General features: G+C 34.8%; 2 protein-coding genes across 2 annotated transcripts in view; one reads left to right on the forward strand and one right to left on the reverse strand.

Annotated features, from left to right (window-relative positions):
* The window catches only part of LOC138709337 (uncharacterized), a 439,964-nt gene that overhangs the window by 392,742 nt on the left and 30,636 nt on the right, over positions 1 to 16,586 (reverse strand). The window lies entirely within an intron of this gene.
* The window catches only part of LOC138709338 (nose resistant to fluoxetine protein 6-like), a 77,265-nt gene that overhangs the window by 24,948 nt on the left and 35,731 nt on the right, over positions 1 to 16,586 (forward strand). Inside the window, exons 4-9 of the mRNA XM_069840037.1 lie at positions 1,650 to 1,864; positions 4,886 to 4,971; positions 6,795 to 6,988; positions 9,873 to 10,033; positions 12,420 to 12,588; positions 13,917 to 14,110. Coding sequence (XP_069696138.1) covers positions 1,650 to 1,864; positions 4,886 to 4,971; positions 6,795 to 6,988; positions 9,873 to 10,033; positions 12,420 to 12,588; positions 13,917 to 14,110 — 1,019 coding nt within the window. The remainder of the gene's footprint in view (positions 1 to 1,649; positions 1,865 to 4,885; positions 4,972 to 6,794; positions 6,989 to 9,872; positions 10,034 to 12,419; positions 12,589 to 13,916; positions 14,111 to 16,586) is intronic.

The following is a 16,586-nucleotide window of genomic DNA, read 5'->3' on the forward strand; positions in this document are numbered from 1 at the left end:
AGCCATCAGCGCAGCCACTTTGGAATCCATCACAGAAACTTGCACCGTCTGAACCAGGCTTAACTTTCCTCTTCTTTTATACTTTCGTTGTCATTTCCTTCTATATCTTTGTCTTCGTCTTCTGTTCTTCGCCTTTTCATCCTTTCCTTTTCATCATCTTCTATTTATGTCTTCTTGTCTTCCTTTTTCACCCTTTTCATTTTCTTTTTCTTCTCTTCCACCTTTTCTTCCATTCTTTTCCCGCTTCTGTCTATATTTTATTTTATTTCAAGGAGTGCAGTTCGGTGGCTCCTTTGAACACCCACTTACAGATTTATGACTTCCTACACAAACACCTCTGACAATTCCATCCTGTTCCCTCGTCCCAACATTGCACAGTTTCCATAGTCCTGCTGACCCTCGAAATGAGACTGACGGGATTCTTGGAATTCGGAAAAGATGCAGCAACTCTGCCTTCATGTGGATTTGACGGGAGCCTGTCAATTCTTCTGAACAAGGGTTGTGATTGGTTAATCTACTTGATATTAATTGCACAAATTTGTATAGCTTAATGAAAGTATGCTACTTTGTATTGTATATATTTGTATAGTTTTGGCCGATGAATTGTATATGCTTTAAATTGAATAGTAATCTATATAGCTCTACTGATAAATTGTTTGTGTTTGTAATTTGAAGTAGTTTGCATGATATGTATTATCAATTTCTGTATATCACAACTGGTTGAATTGTTTATACCTTAAATTTAATTAAATTGTTTTGTATTATAATATAGCTCAACTTATGAATGATCGTTTGCGTTTGTAAATTTAATAATCTGATTGGCTATGTATTGTATACTTTTAGTAGAGCCATCGATGTAGCTCAGTCGGCAGACTCGCTGGGCTGCTGTTCCGGAGCTGCGTTCGGGCTTGGGTTGGTTCCCCCTTTGGACTTTGGTTTCTTCCGAGGTTTTCCACAGCCGTGGGACTGAAGCCGGATGGTCTATGGCGAGTCCTTGGCATCAACACCTTTGATTGATTACCCCCTTTGATTTGATTACCTGGTTGGGTTTTTCCGAGGTTTCCCCCACCGAAAAGGCAAATGCCGGGTAATATTTTGGCGAATCCTCGGACCTCATTTCATCTCACTACATCTCGCCAAAATGTAAAAAAATTGTACAACATTGTAAAAATTTTAGAAAATTACTAAATTGTAAAACTATAAAACTTTGTAAAAATTGTAATTGTAATATTGTAAAATGTTGACATGTTCCACATCTTAAAGCTTCATTGCTCATGTAAGATCTATGGAATAAAATAAATGAATGAATGAATGAATGACAGGAGAAGACAAGATTTCCGTCAGAGTAAGGAAGACATTTATTTATGACAACCGATTAGTAGGGGGCAGTAGAAGGTCTGTCGGCAAAATCCTTTCTATGAAACTGCACTCCATGAAAAAAAAATAGAGTATACTCTTTTCCCTCACTTCACCTTCTTCCCTTCCATTTCTCCCCTCTCTTCTTTCATTTCGTTTCTCCTTTAATTCTCTCCCCTCCAGTCTCTCTTTCTTATTCATATTCCGCTTACGTCTCTCCTGCTTTATTCTTCTTCATCCTCTCTTCCACCTTCTGGAGCATTAGCAGTTAACAGACACGCTGTATGTTGTAGCCGGGGCACTTCATCCCTCGCTTCACCACTTTCCAATGGGGGCTGTGCATGCCCGCGTCCTGCTCCTCGGCGGACTTGCAGCAGACACTGGCGGAGGCTCTGAGTGACTACAACCACACCAGCGGCCTCGAGTTCAATGTCAACGTGGACCCCGACATGTGCTACACCCGTCAGCAGCCGGGCAACTCCCTCGGCACCGCCACCATCATCACAATGTGAGTCACACTCCACACAGTACACTTTACGTGTGACCAAAAACATCTATGTCGATTTTGTTTGACCAGTAGCACACATCAATTATTGATAACGATAACAATAATATGATTAGCCTTATTATTTGATCGACTCTTAACAACTGACAGTATAGTAGTTAACAGATTTTGGAATCCCTGAGGAATATATAGCCTACAATCATTTCAAACACGATATAAAGAACACATAACAGTTATAACCTAACCACACAACACCTCCACATACGCAGGACACATCACAAACACTAACCACAACTACAACAACATAGAAACACACATGGAAATTCTACATATCCAACCGAAAAATCAGAAATTAAGTACACTAGAAAAGTACGAAATAAATAGACACACACAACATATCCTCAATACACAACTAAACTTCAGAACATATTATTTGACTCCACACTTAATACACAAACGCACCCTCCAGTAAGGCCCGTAACACACTTGAAGAGTTTTCGCTACCGAGAAATGTGTTGCGAGAAAGAGGCAAAGAGCCTTCCTCCACACACTTGGCGAGTTCTCGTTGTCACAGATCACACCTCGCTATGATCATCTATGCAGTGCCTTCATGCAGAAAGCATTTTTCTGATTATAGTAATCACTCGTTGGGGGATATATAATAGGTTATGTATTTATGTATATTGTCGTACTTAAATATATAACCTGTAAGTATATTGTCGTACTTTACAAATTACGTACGAACGCTATGTTGAATATGAGTATTCAGATGATGAGGAAATGGAGTTACATGAACATATTTTGTTAATGAAAAAAAACGTAGGCCCAAAATTAAAGCCAGAAATGTCTGAAAATCACATTGTATCTTACGAAAATAAGGGCGAGTTTTGGACACTGGTTTCGATTTGAATAACGATACGTTTAGGCATTATTTCAGATTGAATTGACCTCAGTTTTTTGCTATTCATGATATGATAGAGGATTCTTTGCTATGTTCTGATTAAAATTATGTAAACTGTTAAGATATAGATACATTATTTCAAATGTTTAATTAATACTATTAAATCTCATCAAAATAAAATATAGCCCTATTTATTTTCAGATAATCTGATATTTATCTCCAGATTTCTTCTTTAAGTTTTGTGTTTTTATAGTTTTCATCCCGTGTATCATATAAATAGGCCTAGGGGTGACATCGTACAAGTTCGATAAGTTTCTGAATGCAATTATCAGCCATCTTTCCTCATTTTCAAATAAAAACAATACAATTCATCGCTACCTGTGATATCTTTTTCTACATTCAATCGTCATAAAGAGTATAAATGTCAAACATCTTTGATAAATGTGTCAAGAAAATTCGCTGACCTACTAATTCCAGCGAGAAACTCGCGCGAGGTTTTTACCTCGAACGAGAATCTCTTCCAGTGTGTGGACATCCATTTGAATCCATGTTATCAATCTTTGAATTTTCTCGCAACACATTTCTCGCTAGCGAAAACTCTTCAAGTGTGTTACGGGCCTAAAACAAATGAAGAAACCGAAAGAAGCATGGACCTCACTAGTTCTCATGATGGCTGATACAAAGCTGAAACTAGTCAACTAGGTAATTTATAACTCAGTTTTTATTTTAACACATGAAAGTGGTTATTATAACCGTATTCCTAAGTGACAAAAAAAATTTATCCATGATGCTAAAAATATGTGTGAAGTTTAATCAGTTGAAATATCACCAACAATTATATCAATTAGAAGGATAGTTTCTCGTACAGTAACAAAACATCTGCAAGAAACTAGCCTCCCACAACTACCGGTACTTTCGTCAAACAAAAAGTTCAATCCTAGAAATACGTTAAACTGTGAAGAAGTTACCGGAAGTCAAGTGAGACGAATTTCTCCTCACCTGTTATTAATCCAGTGACTACTCTCCGTCGAGTTGGATATAAAATAATAATAATAATAATAATAATAATAATAATAATAATAATAATAATAATAATAATACTGACATTTAAATATTGCATTCAATTGTAGAATATTCATTTTATATAGCTTTATTAAATTCAGGTGTAAGCTGCCAAGCTCCGGTTTCATGGTACTAAATAAAAGAGTTTAATAATAATAATAATAATAATAATAATAATAATAATAATATGTATCGCTACAATTTTATCACTTCCCTAGCATTTGTTTGTTTTATCACTTCCCTAACATTTGTTTCTTTTTATCACTGCTTTAGCATTTGTTTCTTTGTTTTCCAACATTTCAAAATGCAAATTCTTTACGGTATTATAAAACATGCTTTGCGGTCGTCATTTGTTTCCCGCATAGATAGTCGACTGAAAATGGCGGCTCCGTTCAAACGTTTTGGTGAAAGAAACATTAGTGGAATAGAATTTTAGTAATTCAATTAATATCTATTTTGTTGTATTAGAGTATTTTGTTTCATCCAATCTTTATATACTTTCTTCTGTTTTTATCACCTCCCTACCATTTGTTTCTTTGTTTGCCAACATTTCAAACTGCAAATTCTTTACTGTACGTACTATAAAACATGCTTTGCGATCGTCATTTGTTTACCGCATAGATATTCAACTGAAAATGACGGCTCCGTTCAAACGTTTTGGTGAAACTAATATTATGAAATAGAATTTTAGCAAGTCAATTAATATTTTATTGTATTAGATTACTTCATTTCTTCTAATGTTTATATGTTTTCTCCTAATTGTGTAATAGTCAATTAAATCCCACACGAGTTTTGATTTTCTCTAGATAAATCAAAACCTCTAGCGAGGTTACTGTTGATAAAATGTTACGGAGCATAATATTTCCTAATGGAGCATATTATTTTCTTACGAATCAATGGTTAAAAGACAATGGAAATTAGAGTATTGTGTACATCTCTTTGTATTCTGTAAATTCAAACATTTATTTCCAGGTCTGCGAATCAAAAATCCATGAATTAGTCTCTGAGGTAGTAGCATACTTCACAGTTCATATAACTATATAAATTTAACTTTGTTTCAGTATCTTCTTTGCCATCATAATCTGCATGGCAGGTGTCGGCACATTACAAGACACAAGATGTTCCAAAGAAAATACGAACAATCAAGGTAACAAATACATCACTCAGTATCAAAGATCTGTGCATGAAACTAATTAATCACAGCGTGTGTTCTTCTAGTGTCGAAGTCATGAAACATGTAGCTCTACCTCCATGCCCCTATGCACCTTCATGCTTTATAAAGGAGATATCTACCTATTAGGTTGATACATAAATTCGTTGCGTTTTTGTTCATCACAACACTGCGTTCTTAGGAGATTGTTTATCGTTTGTCGTTTGTTATTTGGAGTATTGTACGTGCCACAGTCTAATATATACAGCCACGAAGCTCAATACGTAGTAAATATGCATCCATAGGTAGTTGCTAACCACTAGGATCGCTACTATCGCCTCATTACAGACAATGCGAAATAGTACCTGCACTGTCTATTGTTCCTAGCACCCTCATAAAATAAAGCTTCGTGACTGTATATACTAGACTGCGGCGCTTGCCTTGAATTTTGCGGATTTGAAGAAAGTTTATACTACTGTATTTGTGGGGTAAAGAAGATGGAGTTTTAAGTGGGGAAAAAACGAACATTTCCAACACATTCTTCTGTTTCCGTCTAACAGAGAAGTAAAGGCTGTGGAGAGAGTTCGAAACATTTGTGCCGTGTACGGAGAGAATGCTATTGGAGAGAGCACTGCAAAAATGGTTCTGTCGTTTCAACACATCATCCCGTACAAAAGTTAACGTCATCCACAGAAGATTATGTTATGCGTCTGGTGAGATAAAGAAGACGTCATGTACTACAAATTGCTTAAAAGAAATGTAACCATAGCTGCTGACATTTATTGCCAACAACTCAGATGCATTGCGGCCGCAATTGAATAAAAACGACCGGGAAGACTGCATCAAGTGCTGCTCCAACACGATAATGCACGCACGCACATGACGAAAGCAGCTATCGAGGAGCTTGGTCTACTGCTGGGCAGACGCTGCCCTGACTTCCAGCATCCCTCTCTTCTCTCACTCCACAAGAACATACTGGTGCCAAATGCTTCTTTTCTCGTACTATCTTTCAGCGTATTCCGAATCTCACCGGACCGGTGGACAACAATGACGTCACGCTGTAGCGAATTAGGAACAAAACTGCTGGAAGGATTTATGGCTGTCATGGCGACTGTGTAAGTGGTTGTCTGTGCTATGCTAGCAAAATTTTAGGAAATTTCCGTACTCCCATCTCGTTCAAAGAAAAGAGAGCATAAACAATTTATTTCTTGAACCGGTAGTAATAACTGGTCCGTTGACATGTTCGGTCATAAGCCATTAACATATTGTTTTTACGTTGTGCTCATTACAAACAATACAGCAGAACTAAAGCAGAACACACCGCCATGACACAACGGTGCACGATGTCATTCGTCTGCTAATTCCCGCCCTATACAAGATTCACTGATGGCGGCTGATGGAGACTGCCACCACCTCTGCAAGCTGATGGAACCGGTGCGACACCGGTGAAGCATCAGTGAAGCCATCGGTGAAATTCGCAACACCGTGATGCCATCAGATTGCTCAGCGCTGAGATTCGGAATACGCTCTTTGCTAACTTTTAAAAGATCTGGTTGACGAGGGGTAGCAGACTGTCATTATAAAAATTTTTACAAGTATGCGTTATAAATTCGAATCTTCAGTATTGATGCGGAGACACAAGATATTGATTAAATTTAATTTTTTTTTCTCCTGCAGTCTTTCTGCCACAAGTCGTAATTTTTCCGCACTAGCCACCTTCATTAAAAAAAAAATTCGATACAGTCTACTGTACATTATTTTAAATATATGTTATTTATATCGGGTTGTTACTGTCAGTATTCTATTTTCCCCTTTCACAGGTCAACTACAAAGAGTAATTATGGCGTTTTCTATTCGCAAGAACTTGGACGAACTGCTAGCAGAGCTGCCAGCTGAAGGTGACATCAACTGCATCTACGGGATCCGCGCCATCTGTACCATTGCACTGTACCTGGCCCACAAAGTAATCACGCTGGCACTTAGCCCCTACTCCAACAGAGTCACGCTAACTGAGGTATGCCCTACATAGATATGAAAATTCCTTCATTTAAGTACAGTATTTAGTATCTATTATGAATAGGAACCGTATTCTGTCCCAGGACGTACGGAGATAAGTTTAGTTGTTCATAGACTATATTGGCGTGACATTTGGCGCTTGGCACAGGTAGGGGAGACTGTTGTAACTTTAGAATAGTGTACCTTTGAACATTTTTTGTTTTTAAATTTTTTTTGCTACCTAGAGCACTCAAAATGAAGTAGATTGTAGACAAAGCCGCTAAGTAGCTCTGGTCATAGTTTCATTTTGATTTATTGCAAAGTGTGAGTTCCGTGGACAAAAGAAGTTTTTTAGTACCAAAAGTAAACATTTCGTTCATTGCTATGTTTTCTAACACAAAACCTGACTGTATTTGTTAATATCTTTCAAGTACGGTGTGTTCCCTATCATCTGGTGAGTAATAACATATTTTAATTTCCATGATTTTTTCGAATCTCTAGTTTTGGGAGCCATATTTGTTTAAAAGTGGACCCTCTTGTACCTTTGAACACAAAACAGCTTGTACCATGGAACATGTTCCAAAGTAAACGATACTATTAGTTTTTGTTTTTCTTTTATTTTAAGATCATGTCAGGAAGTAAGTCTGAAGTTACGAAGCCCCCAATTGATCCGGATGCCTTGAAGAAAGCTGTTGAAGTAGTTATTACTCCTCCGGGAAATAAAATCTCAATCAGAGAAGCCTGCTCTGGTTTATGATGGCAAATACATTTTAAATATAGTTTTCAGCTTTTACAGCTATATTCCCACCTATATTCCATGTGTTCCAACTTACAAGAGGGTATGTTCCAAGGTACATGAACGTGTTGTACCTTTGAACACATTACATATCCCTTCATTTTATTTTTTCCATCCTTAATAGATCTGTAAAACAGGAAAATACATACAGAAAGTTGTAAAGGAATCTTCAATAATTATTTCAAGCATTTTTTCATTAAAAATATTTCATTTCCCAAAATTAAAAAAAATAAAATGTGAAAAACGTTTGAAGGTACAACAGTCTCCCCTACTAACAGAAAACACTTACAGTTGAAATTCTATTCATGATTCCAATATATCTTTCAATCAAATTATGTTTCCTTTCTGTAAACGGCCCAAGGGGAAATTACTCGTAATTGCGCTCAAGTGGCCAAAATTTGTATAACCATTTATTTTGACATTATTACCATGGCTGAAGATAAAAAAAATAACTTCTTTATCTGCCTCCATGAGAATGTTTGCTTGTTTTTATGATTTATACTTTTATAGAATTATGTTTGAGCCCACTATCACATTTTAAGCTTCTTTTCTTCCAAAACAACGCCAATCCTTGTCCAAAAGTTTATGTTATTGTGCATATTACTTGAAAACTCGCTCAATTCGTAGACCGGTGGATAAAAAAACTAGCCCAGTCCTTTCATACAAATGGACTTATCGCGTTTTTGGATCACTCACTTTAATTCCTAATGCATCATTGGTAGACATATGTTACCACGTCTTGTGATTGGAGGGGTATTTGAGAAGGACTATTCAGTAAACAAACCCTTACCTTATCTCTTCAAAAGAAAGTGCCCTCTCTGACACCGCCTGGGTATTAAATGAATGCTCGGATTGTATTTCCATTTGCTTTCTTTGATATGTTTATTGGAAATTTTCTTTATAAAAAGATCGTATACGTTCTCAATATGATTCACATCAAAAGATATCATGACAAACATGAACATGAATTATATTATATTTATTTTATATATTGCATATGGTGTATTTTTACGAGTTTTATCTTTATTGCCATTGGCTGAGTTGTTATTACTTAATTAATTTTTCTTATCAGAAGTAATTGTTGAATTACTATAATTTGGTTTAAGGGGTTAGGTACAGCTTACAGCAGTAAAATTTTGGAAATATTCAACATTTTTTCCTCCATTACTGTATCTTGTACAATAATGAAAATTAGTATGTGTAAAACACTGTCCTTCTGCTATATGGAAAAAATATTTTTACAATTAAAAAAAATTATTGTGTGTATTTATGCATGTCATATCTACAATATGATGCAAGATCACTTCTCTACCTTTCATAGATTGTCTGATACAAAATAAATTAATTTTAAAAAATAGTCAAATATGAGTATTTCCTTCTAACACAAAATAAAAAAAATATTATTTATTAAGGAATATAGTTGAAAGAATTTGATATTGTAAGCATGAGTTTCAGCAATAAAATAAAAGAGAGAGAACATGAAAAAGTTAACAAGTTTATGAGTTATGAGAGAAACGCTTCATCACTGCAGAGTAAATTGGCATCATTTTGAATTCAAAAAATATATATAAATAGTTTTTTAAATCATTTTTTTTTTTTCATATAGCAGAAGGGCAATGTTTTACATATACCAATTTTCATTATTATACAAGATTCAGTAATGGAGGTAAAAAAATTTTGAATATTTCCAAAAATTTTACTGTTGTTTGTGAGTTATGAGAGAAACGCTTCATCACTGCAGAGTAAACTGGCATCATATTGAATTTAAAAAAATATATATATAAATAGTTTTTTTAAATGGTAATTTTTTTTCATATAGCAGAAGGACAATGTTTTACGCATACCAGTTTTCATTATTATAAATATTCAGTAATGGAGGAAAAAAATGTTGAATATTTCCAAAAATTTTACTTCTGTAAGCTATACCTAACCCCTTAAGAGACCATTCCTTGCTTTCAGTCACCTGATGATTCATTTATTTTTAAGATTCAATTAATAAAGTTATGTGTTGAAATTCTTTAAATTACAATAGGTATAAATCTATGATCTTGAGACACAAGTAGTCGCTTATCTATTCTGTAAGACTGACAAACATTTCCATGCTCAGGTTTCTAATGAAAGCTGGGGAACAATATTTCGCGCCTCGCTTGTGTACACCGATTCATTTCTGCTGCTGAGCGGAGTCCTCACTTCCTTCAACTTGAGCAAGGAGCTGGAGCGGAAAAAGGAGATCGACTGGTTCAAGAAGTACGTTGCGAGATTCATTAGGTGAGTACAAAGTAGAATATTTTCCATAGTCAAAAATGCCCAATCGATATACCTACTACATATGTCTGTGGAATTTCAATCAGGAAAATGACTGGTAGGTCTGAAAAGAATAACTCTTGTTTAATTGTAGATAGCTTAGCAATGATTGTTTCACCAAATCAAGATATCACAAAAATGCACTTCCACCGAGTCGCTGGTGACTTTAAAGTCTACAACGAAAGTGGAATGAAACAGCAGAAGTGTAAACCTATGATGACACTAAAAGTCACACAATAACACCAAAGTTGAAGAGCAAGTAGTCGAATACAAAGCCAGAAAATTCAAATAAACTGACAATGTTAGTGGAACACTATTACAAAAATTAAAAATATATATCAATGCAAACTTCCAAAACTTTCTCATTATAATTTAGACTATTGTATGTATACAGAACTTTCATTTCAAAATTTCTCAGTCTAAATAACTAATTATTTAAATTGAATTCAATTTAAACAAAAAACACGTCAATTTAGATATTGAGGGGGAAGTCTGAAGCCAGGCTTAATTGTATTTTAGATTTAACCCGCACCCCCATGGCACCCGTATATTTTTATACATAAATATGAAAGAGCATTCAATTGTTTATACACCTCATTCATTTGTTTTCGCATCTTCTGTTTTCTATCATCGCCTGGCAATGTGTATCTTTGTTATTATCAGTTCATTGTAGGAAGAGAACACAGCTTATTTTGTGTAATTTCCTACATTTAACCAATAAGGATGACTTATGTTCTCTATTCAAGAGTATACACCATTTTAAAATAATTTAATACACAAACACAACTATTACATGAAATGCTGAACAAGTTTTTGTAGCTTTATTCTCTTCAGCTCTAATTCAGGTTGCCAGGCGACGATAGAAAACAAAAGATGCGAAAACAAATGAATGATGTGTATAAACAATTGAATGCCCTTTCATATTTAAGTATAAAAATGTAGAGGTGCCATTTGAAATTTCAAAGTGAGGATGACTGGGGATGGGGATGAAAGCTGAAATGCAGTTAAGCCTGGTTTCATACTTCTCCCTCAATATTTAAATTGAAGTGTTTTTTAATTGAATTTAATTTAAATAATTAGTTATTTAGATTGGGAAGTTTTGAAATGAAAGCCCTGTATATATAACAGATATTTTCATTCAGAATATACTCTATCTCAACTATGAGTTACTATCAAGTGCACAAACGTGTTTCATGTTAGAAATAGTGAACACTACTACTCCTGCTGCTGCTATTACTGAATCTGTTAAAATAATGCATGTTGGACAAAGACTAATAGATTATGATCACGACCACAGTAAAAATGATATTCTGTGATAAGCTTACAACGGCAATCTGATATTATTTAGGAAGTAAAGATATTATGAGGGTCATTTCATAAATAATGCACAGATTGACAGAACTGAGAAGTGGATCAAGCAACACCAATGAAAATTACGTCAGTTGCAGTTGAAGGATTGAGGAAGAAGCACGTGTGTTCGTTTCGTCCATAGCATACTCTGTGTTTAGGTAACGAGAACTAGAAATGGAGCCTGCACGTCTCTCGAGTACTGTGACGATTGAAAACCAAGGATTGAATCTTTACATGGCAAAACCCCCCAACAAAAATCCACAATTCCTCAGTGCTTTGAGTGGAGTTTGTGGTGAACTTATAATGGATAATAATACAGTTTCTCGTTGGGCTACTCGTTTTCGTGATGGTCCTGTCAGGAAGTTTGCAATATCTAGATGTTTCTACCTCTGTTCAGGAGTCAAATAGTGAGAGATCCATCGCGTAGAAAATTTTCTCTTCTTCAAATTCTTTGTCAAAATGCGGAACACTGAATAACACTGAATCTGGTGAAATCCCCGTAGCTTTTGAAAGTTCCTCACACGTCGCTTGACGATCTTCTTGAAGAGCATCCGCCACAAGTTTCACACTTTGTTCATGTGTTGACGTTTTCGGCCTTCCTAATCTTGCATCATCAAGCTGACACGAAAACGAGTTGCCCAACGAGAAACTGTACTACGCTCCACTCTAAGCTCACCACAAACTCCTCTTCGCTGTAAATTTCTGTGAGGTTTTGTCACATAAAGAGTCGATCTTTGATCTTCAATCGTCGCAGTACTCGAGACACGTGTAGGCTCCATTTCTAGCTCTCGTTACCTAAACACAGAGTATGCTATGGACGAAACAAACACACATGCTTCTTCCTCAATCGTTTAACTGAAACTGTCTTAATTTTCATTGGTATTGCATCATCTACTTCACAGTTCTGCCAATCTGTGCATGATTTAATGACCCTTGTGTGTGACTCGTTTCGCTTCCAGAGAATTTCAGAACAAGATCTGGACATCATTTGCTGTTACAGACTGACTCCCGCTCTACTGGCAGTGGTCCTGTTCTACGCGTACGTGCTGGAACACATTGGGACAGGACCACAGTGGAACCTCGCCGTCAAAAGAAACGCAGACCTTTGCAAGGAGAGTTTTTGGAGAAATATCCTCTACATCCAGAACTTCTTTCCATTTGAACAAATGGTGAGGAATCGTGGGCCCACAACGTCTGTCCCTAGATATAATATTAATGAATTAATACACTGTCAACGATGATAGTTTCTTAAGAATTAAAAAATGTTCCCTGAAAATAATACAAGACTTCTGATTCTAAATGAGATGGTTAAAGTGAAAAATAACTTGTTTTTCCTTGCTTTCATCGTAACACACTTCATTTAGCCATCGCCTTCGCCTATTCTTCCAATAATGTTTAGTAAATGAAGTGTTCCAAATTTCGCCCAGGCTCCTAATTTCGCCCACTACAATAAAAAGGTAAGTAAGTGACGCATTCTTGAGAAAAGCATTGGGAACCATCTATATTGTTACCTCAGTGTACTGTGAGAATCAGAAGTGTGTGGATGTAGTGGTATTACTGTTCTTTGAAGTTTAGTTTTCCTCAAAAGTTTGAGATTTTTGCAGAGTACAGTTTACTGTATGATATTATTAAAAGGTGAGCATTTTTTATATTCGTATTTCATTTTGCCTAGTACATAAGATTTCAGAGATTTGTTCGATGTGTATTGAAAGTAGCTTATTCGAACAATATTAAGAGAAATCCCCGTTTAAGATAGATATAGTTTTGTTCCTAATTTCGCCCACCACGCAGTTCCCAATTTCGCCCATAGGCATCAGTTATTTTTGAACTCCATTTATTCAATAATTACAGATCCATCAATGGATGTTCATTTTTTTTTATAGATTCCTGCTTTTAGATTTAATTATAATTTTTAATAATTGAAAATAGGTAATAGATTGTAATTAATATTATAATGTACTTTTAATATTTACAAATGAAATATTATCGCTAGTTTTAACATACATATATGTTTTATTCTTGTCATATTCATTTTAAAGTACGAATTGTAATTTTTTGGGTAGTGTTATAATATGGGCGAAACTAAGAACACTTCTTTAAAAAATAAGAGAACTGCATTTTAGAATAATTAAATATGATTGACATTGCAACAATTAATACAATAGTTATAGAAATATCTTCGTAGGTTGTACCTTACAAACTCTCATACATAAATTGCAAATCTGACTTTTTTTACAGTGGGCGAAATTTGAAACACTTCCCTTAGTTATTCAATTATTTGTGACACATAGATCATGCGAAGTGTCGAATGTTGGATTTACTTTCAAGTTAAAAACATAATAAAATCGTGTTATTTTTTAGTAGACAAAACATTTTTTTGGGCAAGTTTTATCCATTTTTATCAAACACTGTTTCATTTTATTCATATCATTAACTCTAAATAGTTCTTGGTGTTAAAGGATCATTCAATAAAATACAGTTCAGACTTATGTTACAGTGCGCAACACACACTCACCAGCTGGCACTGGACATGCAGTTGTCGCTGTTATCACCACTTCTGGTAACATTAATGTGGCAATGGCAGGCTTTTGGAATTTTTCTACTGTTGTGCCTCCACGCCCTCTCCGCAATCCTGCGCTATGTCGCCACACTCCGCAATCATCTATCACTTGTCATCTTCCACGGCATGACGTAAGTGATATTAGATCTACATTAGCATCTCTTGTATTAGATAAGTTATACAAGATGACATCTACTGAAATCAGATTTCACCTCTCTCATTCATCTCTGCTCTGTGCCAGATCTCTTAAACACGATGTCTCATTCAAGAAGACTATTCTATTTCACATATCCATCTTTTATCTGAGCAGATTTTTAGAGCAAATAGCTCATCCGTATGTAACAAAAAAGTGTAATACCATATTGGTGGAAAGTTCATAGTTTTCTCATAAAAAAAATGTTTTTTCCCCAAATGTATAACAACCACTTACTTGGTAACTACTGCGAGTAGGATAGTCATTTTTTATATCGATAGAAAATCTAATGAAAAATAATTTATCCCTCTGGAATATTTCAATAGGATGGACAGTTTTTGTGTAAATTTAAATTATAAACCACTCAATTTGAAGCCACTGAACAACGTGACAAGACTGCAACGTTGTAACCGGAGATGCAGGTGGATGTAGAGACAGCCTGAGTTCGTTGACCTTTTACACGAGTATTACGAGAAGAGACAAGGGGTGTATTAGCGGCGATGTTGTTGGACTTCTGAAACTTCAAACTTAATTTTCCAATTAACTATACATTTAATCACAAAACGTGTTATAGTTTTCGGAGTTTGTACCAATCATTTCACGTAACCAAACAAAATAGATTTTTAGGTTAGGTCTCGTGAATAGTAAACTGTTTAGTCAAAGCAATGAATTTCATGTTGTCAGACAAAATAAATTTTAATATTAGATCATATTAATCTACTAATTATCAACATGAATTGCGAGAGGTTCAGCAGAAAATATAGGCGTACTTTTCACAAATTATTGAACCATTTAGAAAATACCTTCTCACATGAAGGCGAGATGTGGTAAGTAAGTAAATTAGGAATATATAGTTATTGTTAATACATTATTATTATTATTATTATTATTATTATTATTATTATTATTATTATTATTATTATTATTATTATTATTATTATTATTATACGGAATGGAGATTGAAACCACATGGAAGTATACCGATAAGTAGTTTGTCCCAAATAGATACCTTATTATTTGCTGATGATGCTGTGTTTATGGCAACTTCAGAAGATAATTTACAACGTTTGATTTACAACTTTAATCAAATGGCAGAAAGTTTCAATATGGAAATTTCAACTGACAAATCTAAAGTGATAGCTTTTTTTTAGGAAAGAAACCAGTCCGTACCAAAATTTTCATCAATAATACTATCATTGAACAAGTTAAAAATTTTAGTTATCTCGGTTACCAAATTTCATATGAAGGAGAAAAAGATTTGAATGAGAAAAATATTAAATTCAACAGAGCAATGGGGATAATTAATCAGATATTCAAACCAGCCTTAGTACAAAAACACACGCGCACCGGAATTTATAAAACATTGGCCAGACCTATACTCTGTTTTGGTAGTGAAGCTTGGACGATTCGTAATATTGATTCACAAAGATTAACGGTGGCAGAAATGAGATTTATGCGTCGTACAGCGGGATACACGAGAATGGATCATATTAGAAATTTTGACATTATGAAAGAACTGCAGATTGAACCGATTATGGAATACTTACAGAAATACAGACAAAATTGGAGATCACATGTCATCAGAATGCCTCGTTCTAGAATTCCACGCCAAATTTTAAATTACCATCCTGTGGGCAAGAGATCCTTGGGCAAACCGTTCAAGCGTTAGCAAGAGACCGTAACGGGCCACTAGGCCCAATACATGCAAGGATTATTATCATTATTATTATTATTATTATTATTATTATTATTATTATTATTATTATTATTATTATTGTACATGGCACTGGGATTTTACGTTCTTTAGTGATATCTGGTATTAGTTGGCAACACTGAAGAGACTGTCAAATTAGTCTTTTAGTAACTGCTCTTACGTGATCCTCACTATACAAGGCAATTGATGTGAATAAAGAAAACGTGCGATTGTGCGTTTATTGAGATGGTGCGCTTGATAATCTATACTAATAATAAATCTGTAGCCGAAATTTTTCTGGTAATTTTCGATTTTCCAAAAATAATTGGTCCTAACATATATAATTAACCACCCTGAAACCGAAAATCGCTTTTTTGAAATTTTTGTCTGTCTGTCTGTCTGTCTGTCTGTCTGTCTGTCTGTCTGTCTGTATGCTTGTTACCTTTTCACGCAATAATGGCTGAACGGATTTCGATGAAAATTGGAATATAAATTAAGTTCGTTGTAACTTAGATTATAGGCTATATGGCATTCAAAATACATTATTTAAAAGGGGGTTATAAGGGGACCTGAATTAAATAAATCGAAATATCTCGCTTATTATTGATTTTTATGAAAAATGTTACATACCAAACTTTCTTTAAAAATCATTTCCGATAAGTTTTATTCTTTGAAAAATTTTGATAGGACTGGTATTTAATGAGATAAATGAGTTTTAAAA

The sequence above is a fragment of the Periplaneta americana genome, chromosome 11 (assembly GCF_040183065.1).
Source record: "Periplaneta americana isolate PAMFEO1 chromosome 11, P.americana_PAMFEO1_priV1, whole genome shotgun sequence".
Classification (NCBI taxonomy): domain Eukaryota; kingdom Metazoa; phylum Arthropoda; class Insecta; order Blattodea; family Blattidae; genus Periplaneta; species Periplaneta americana.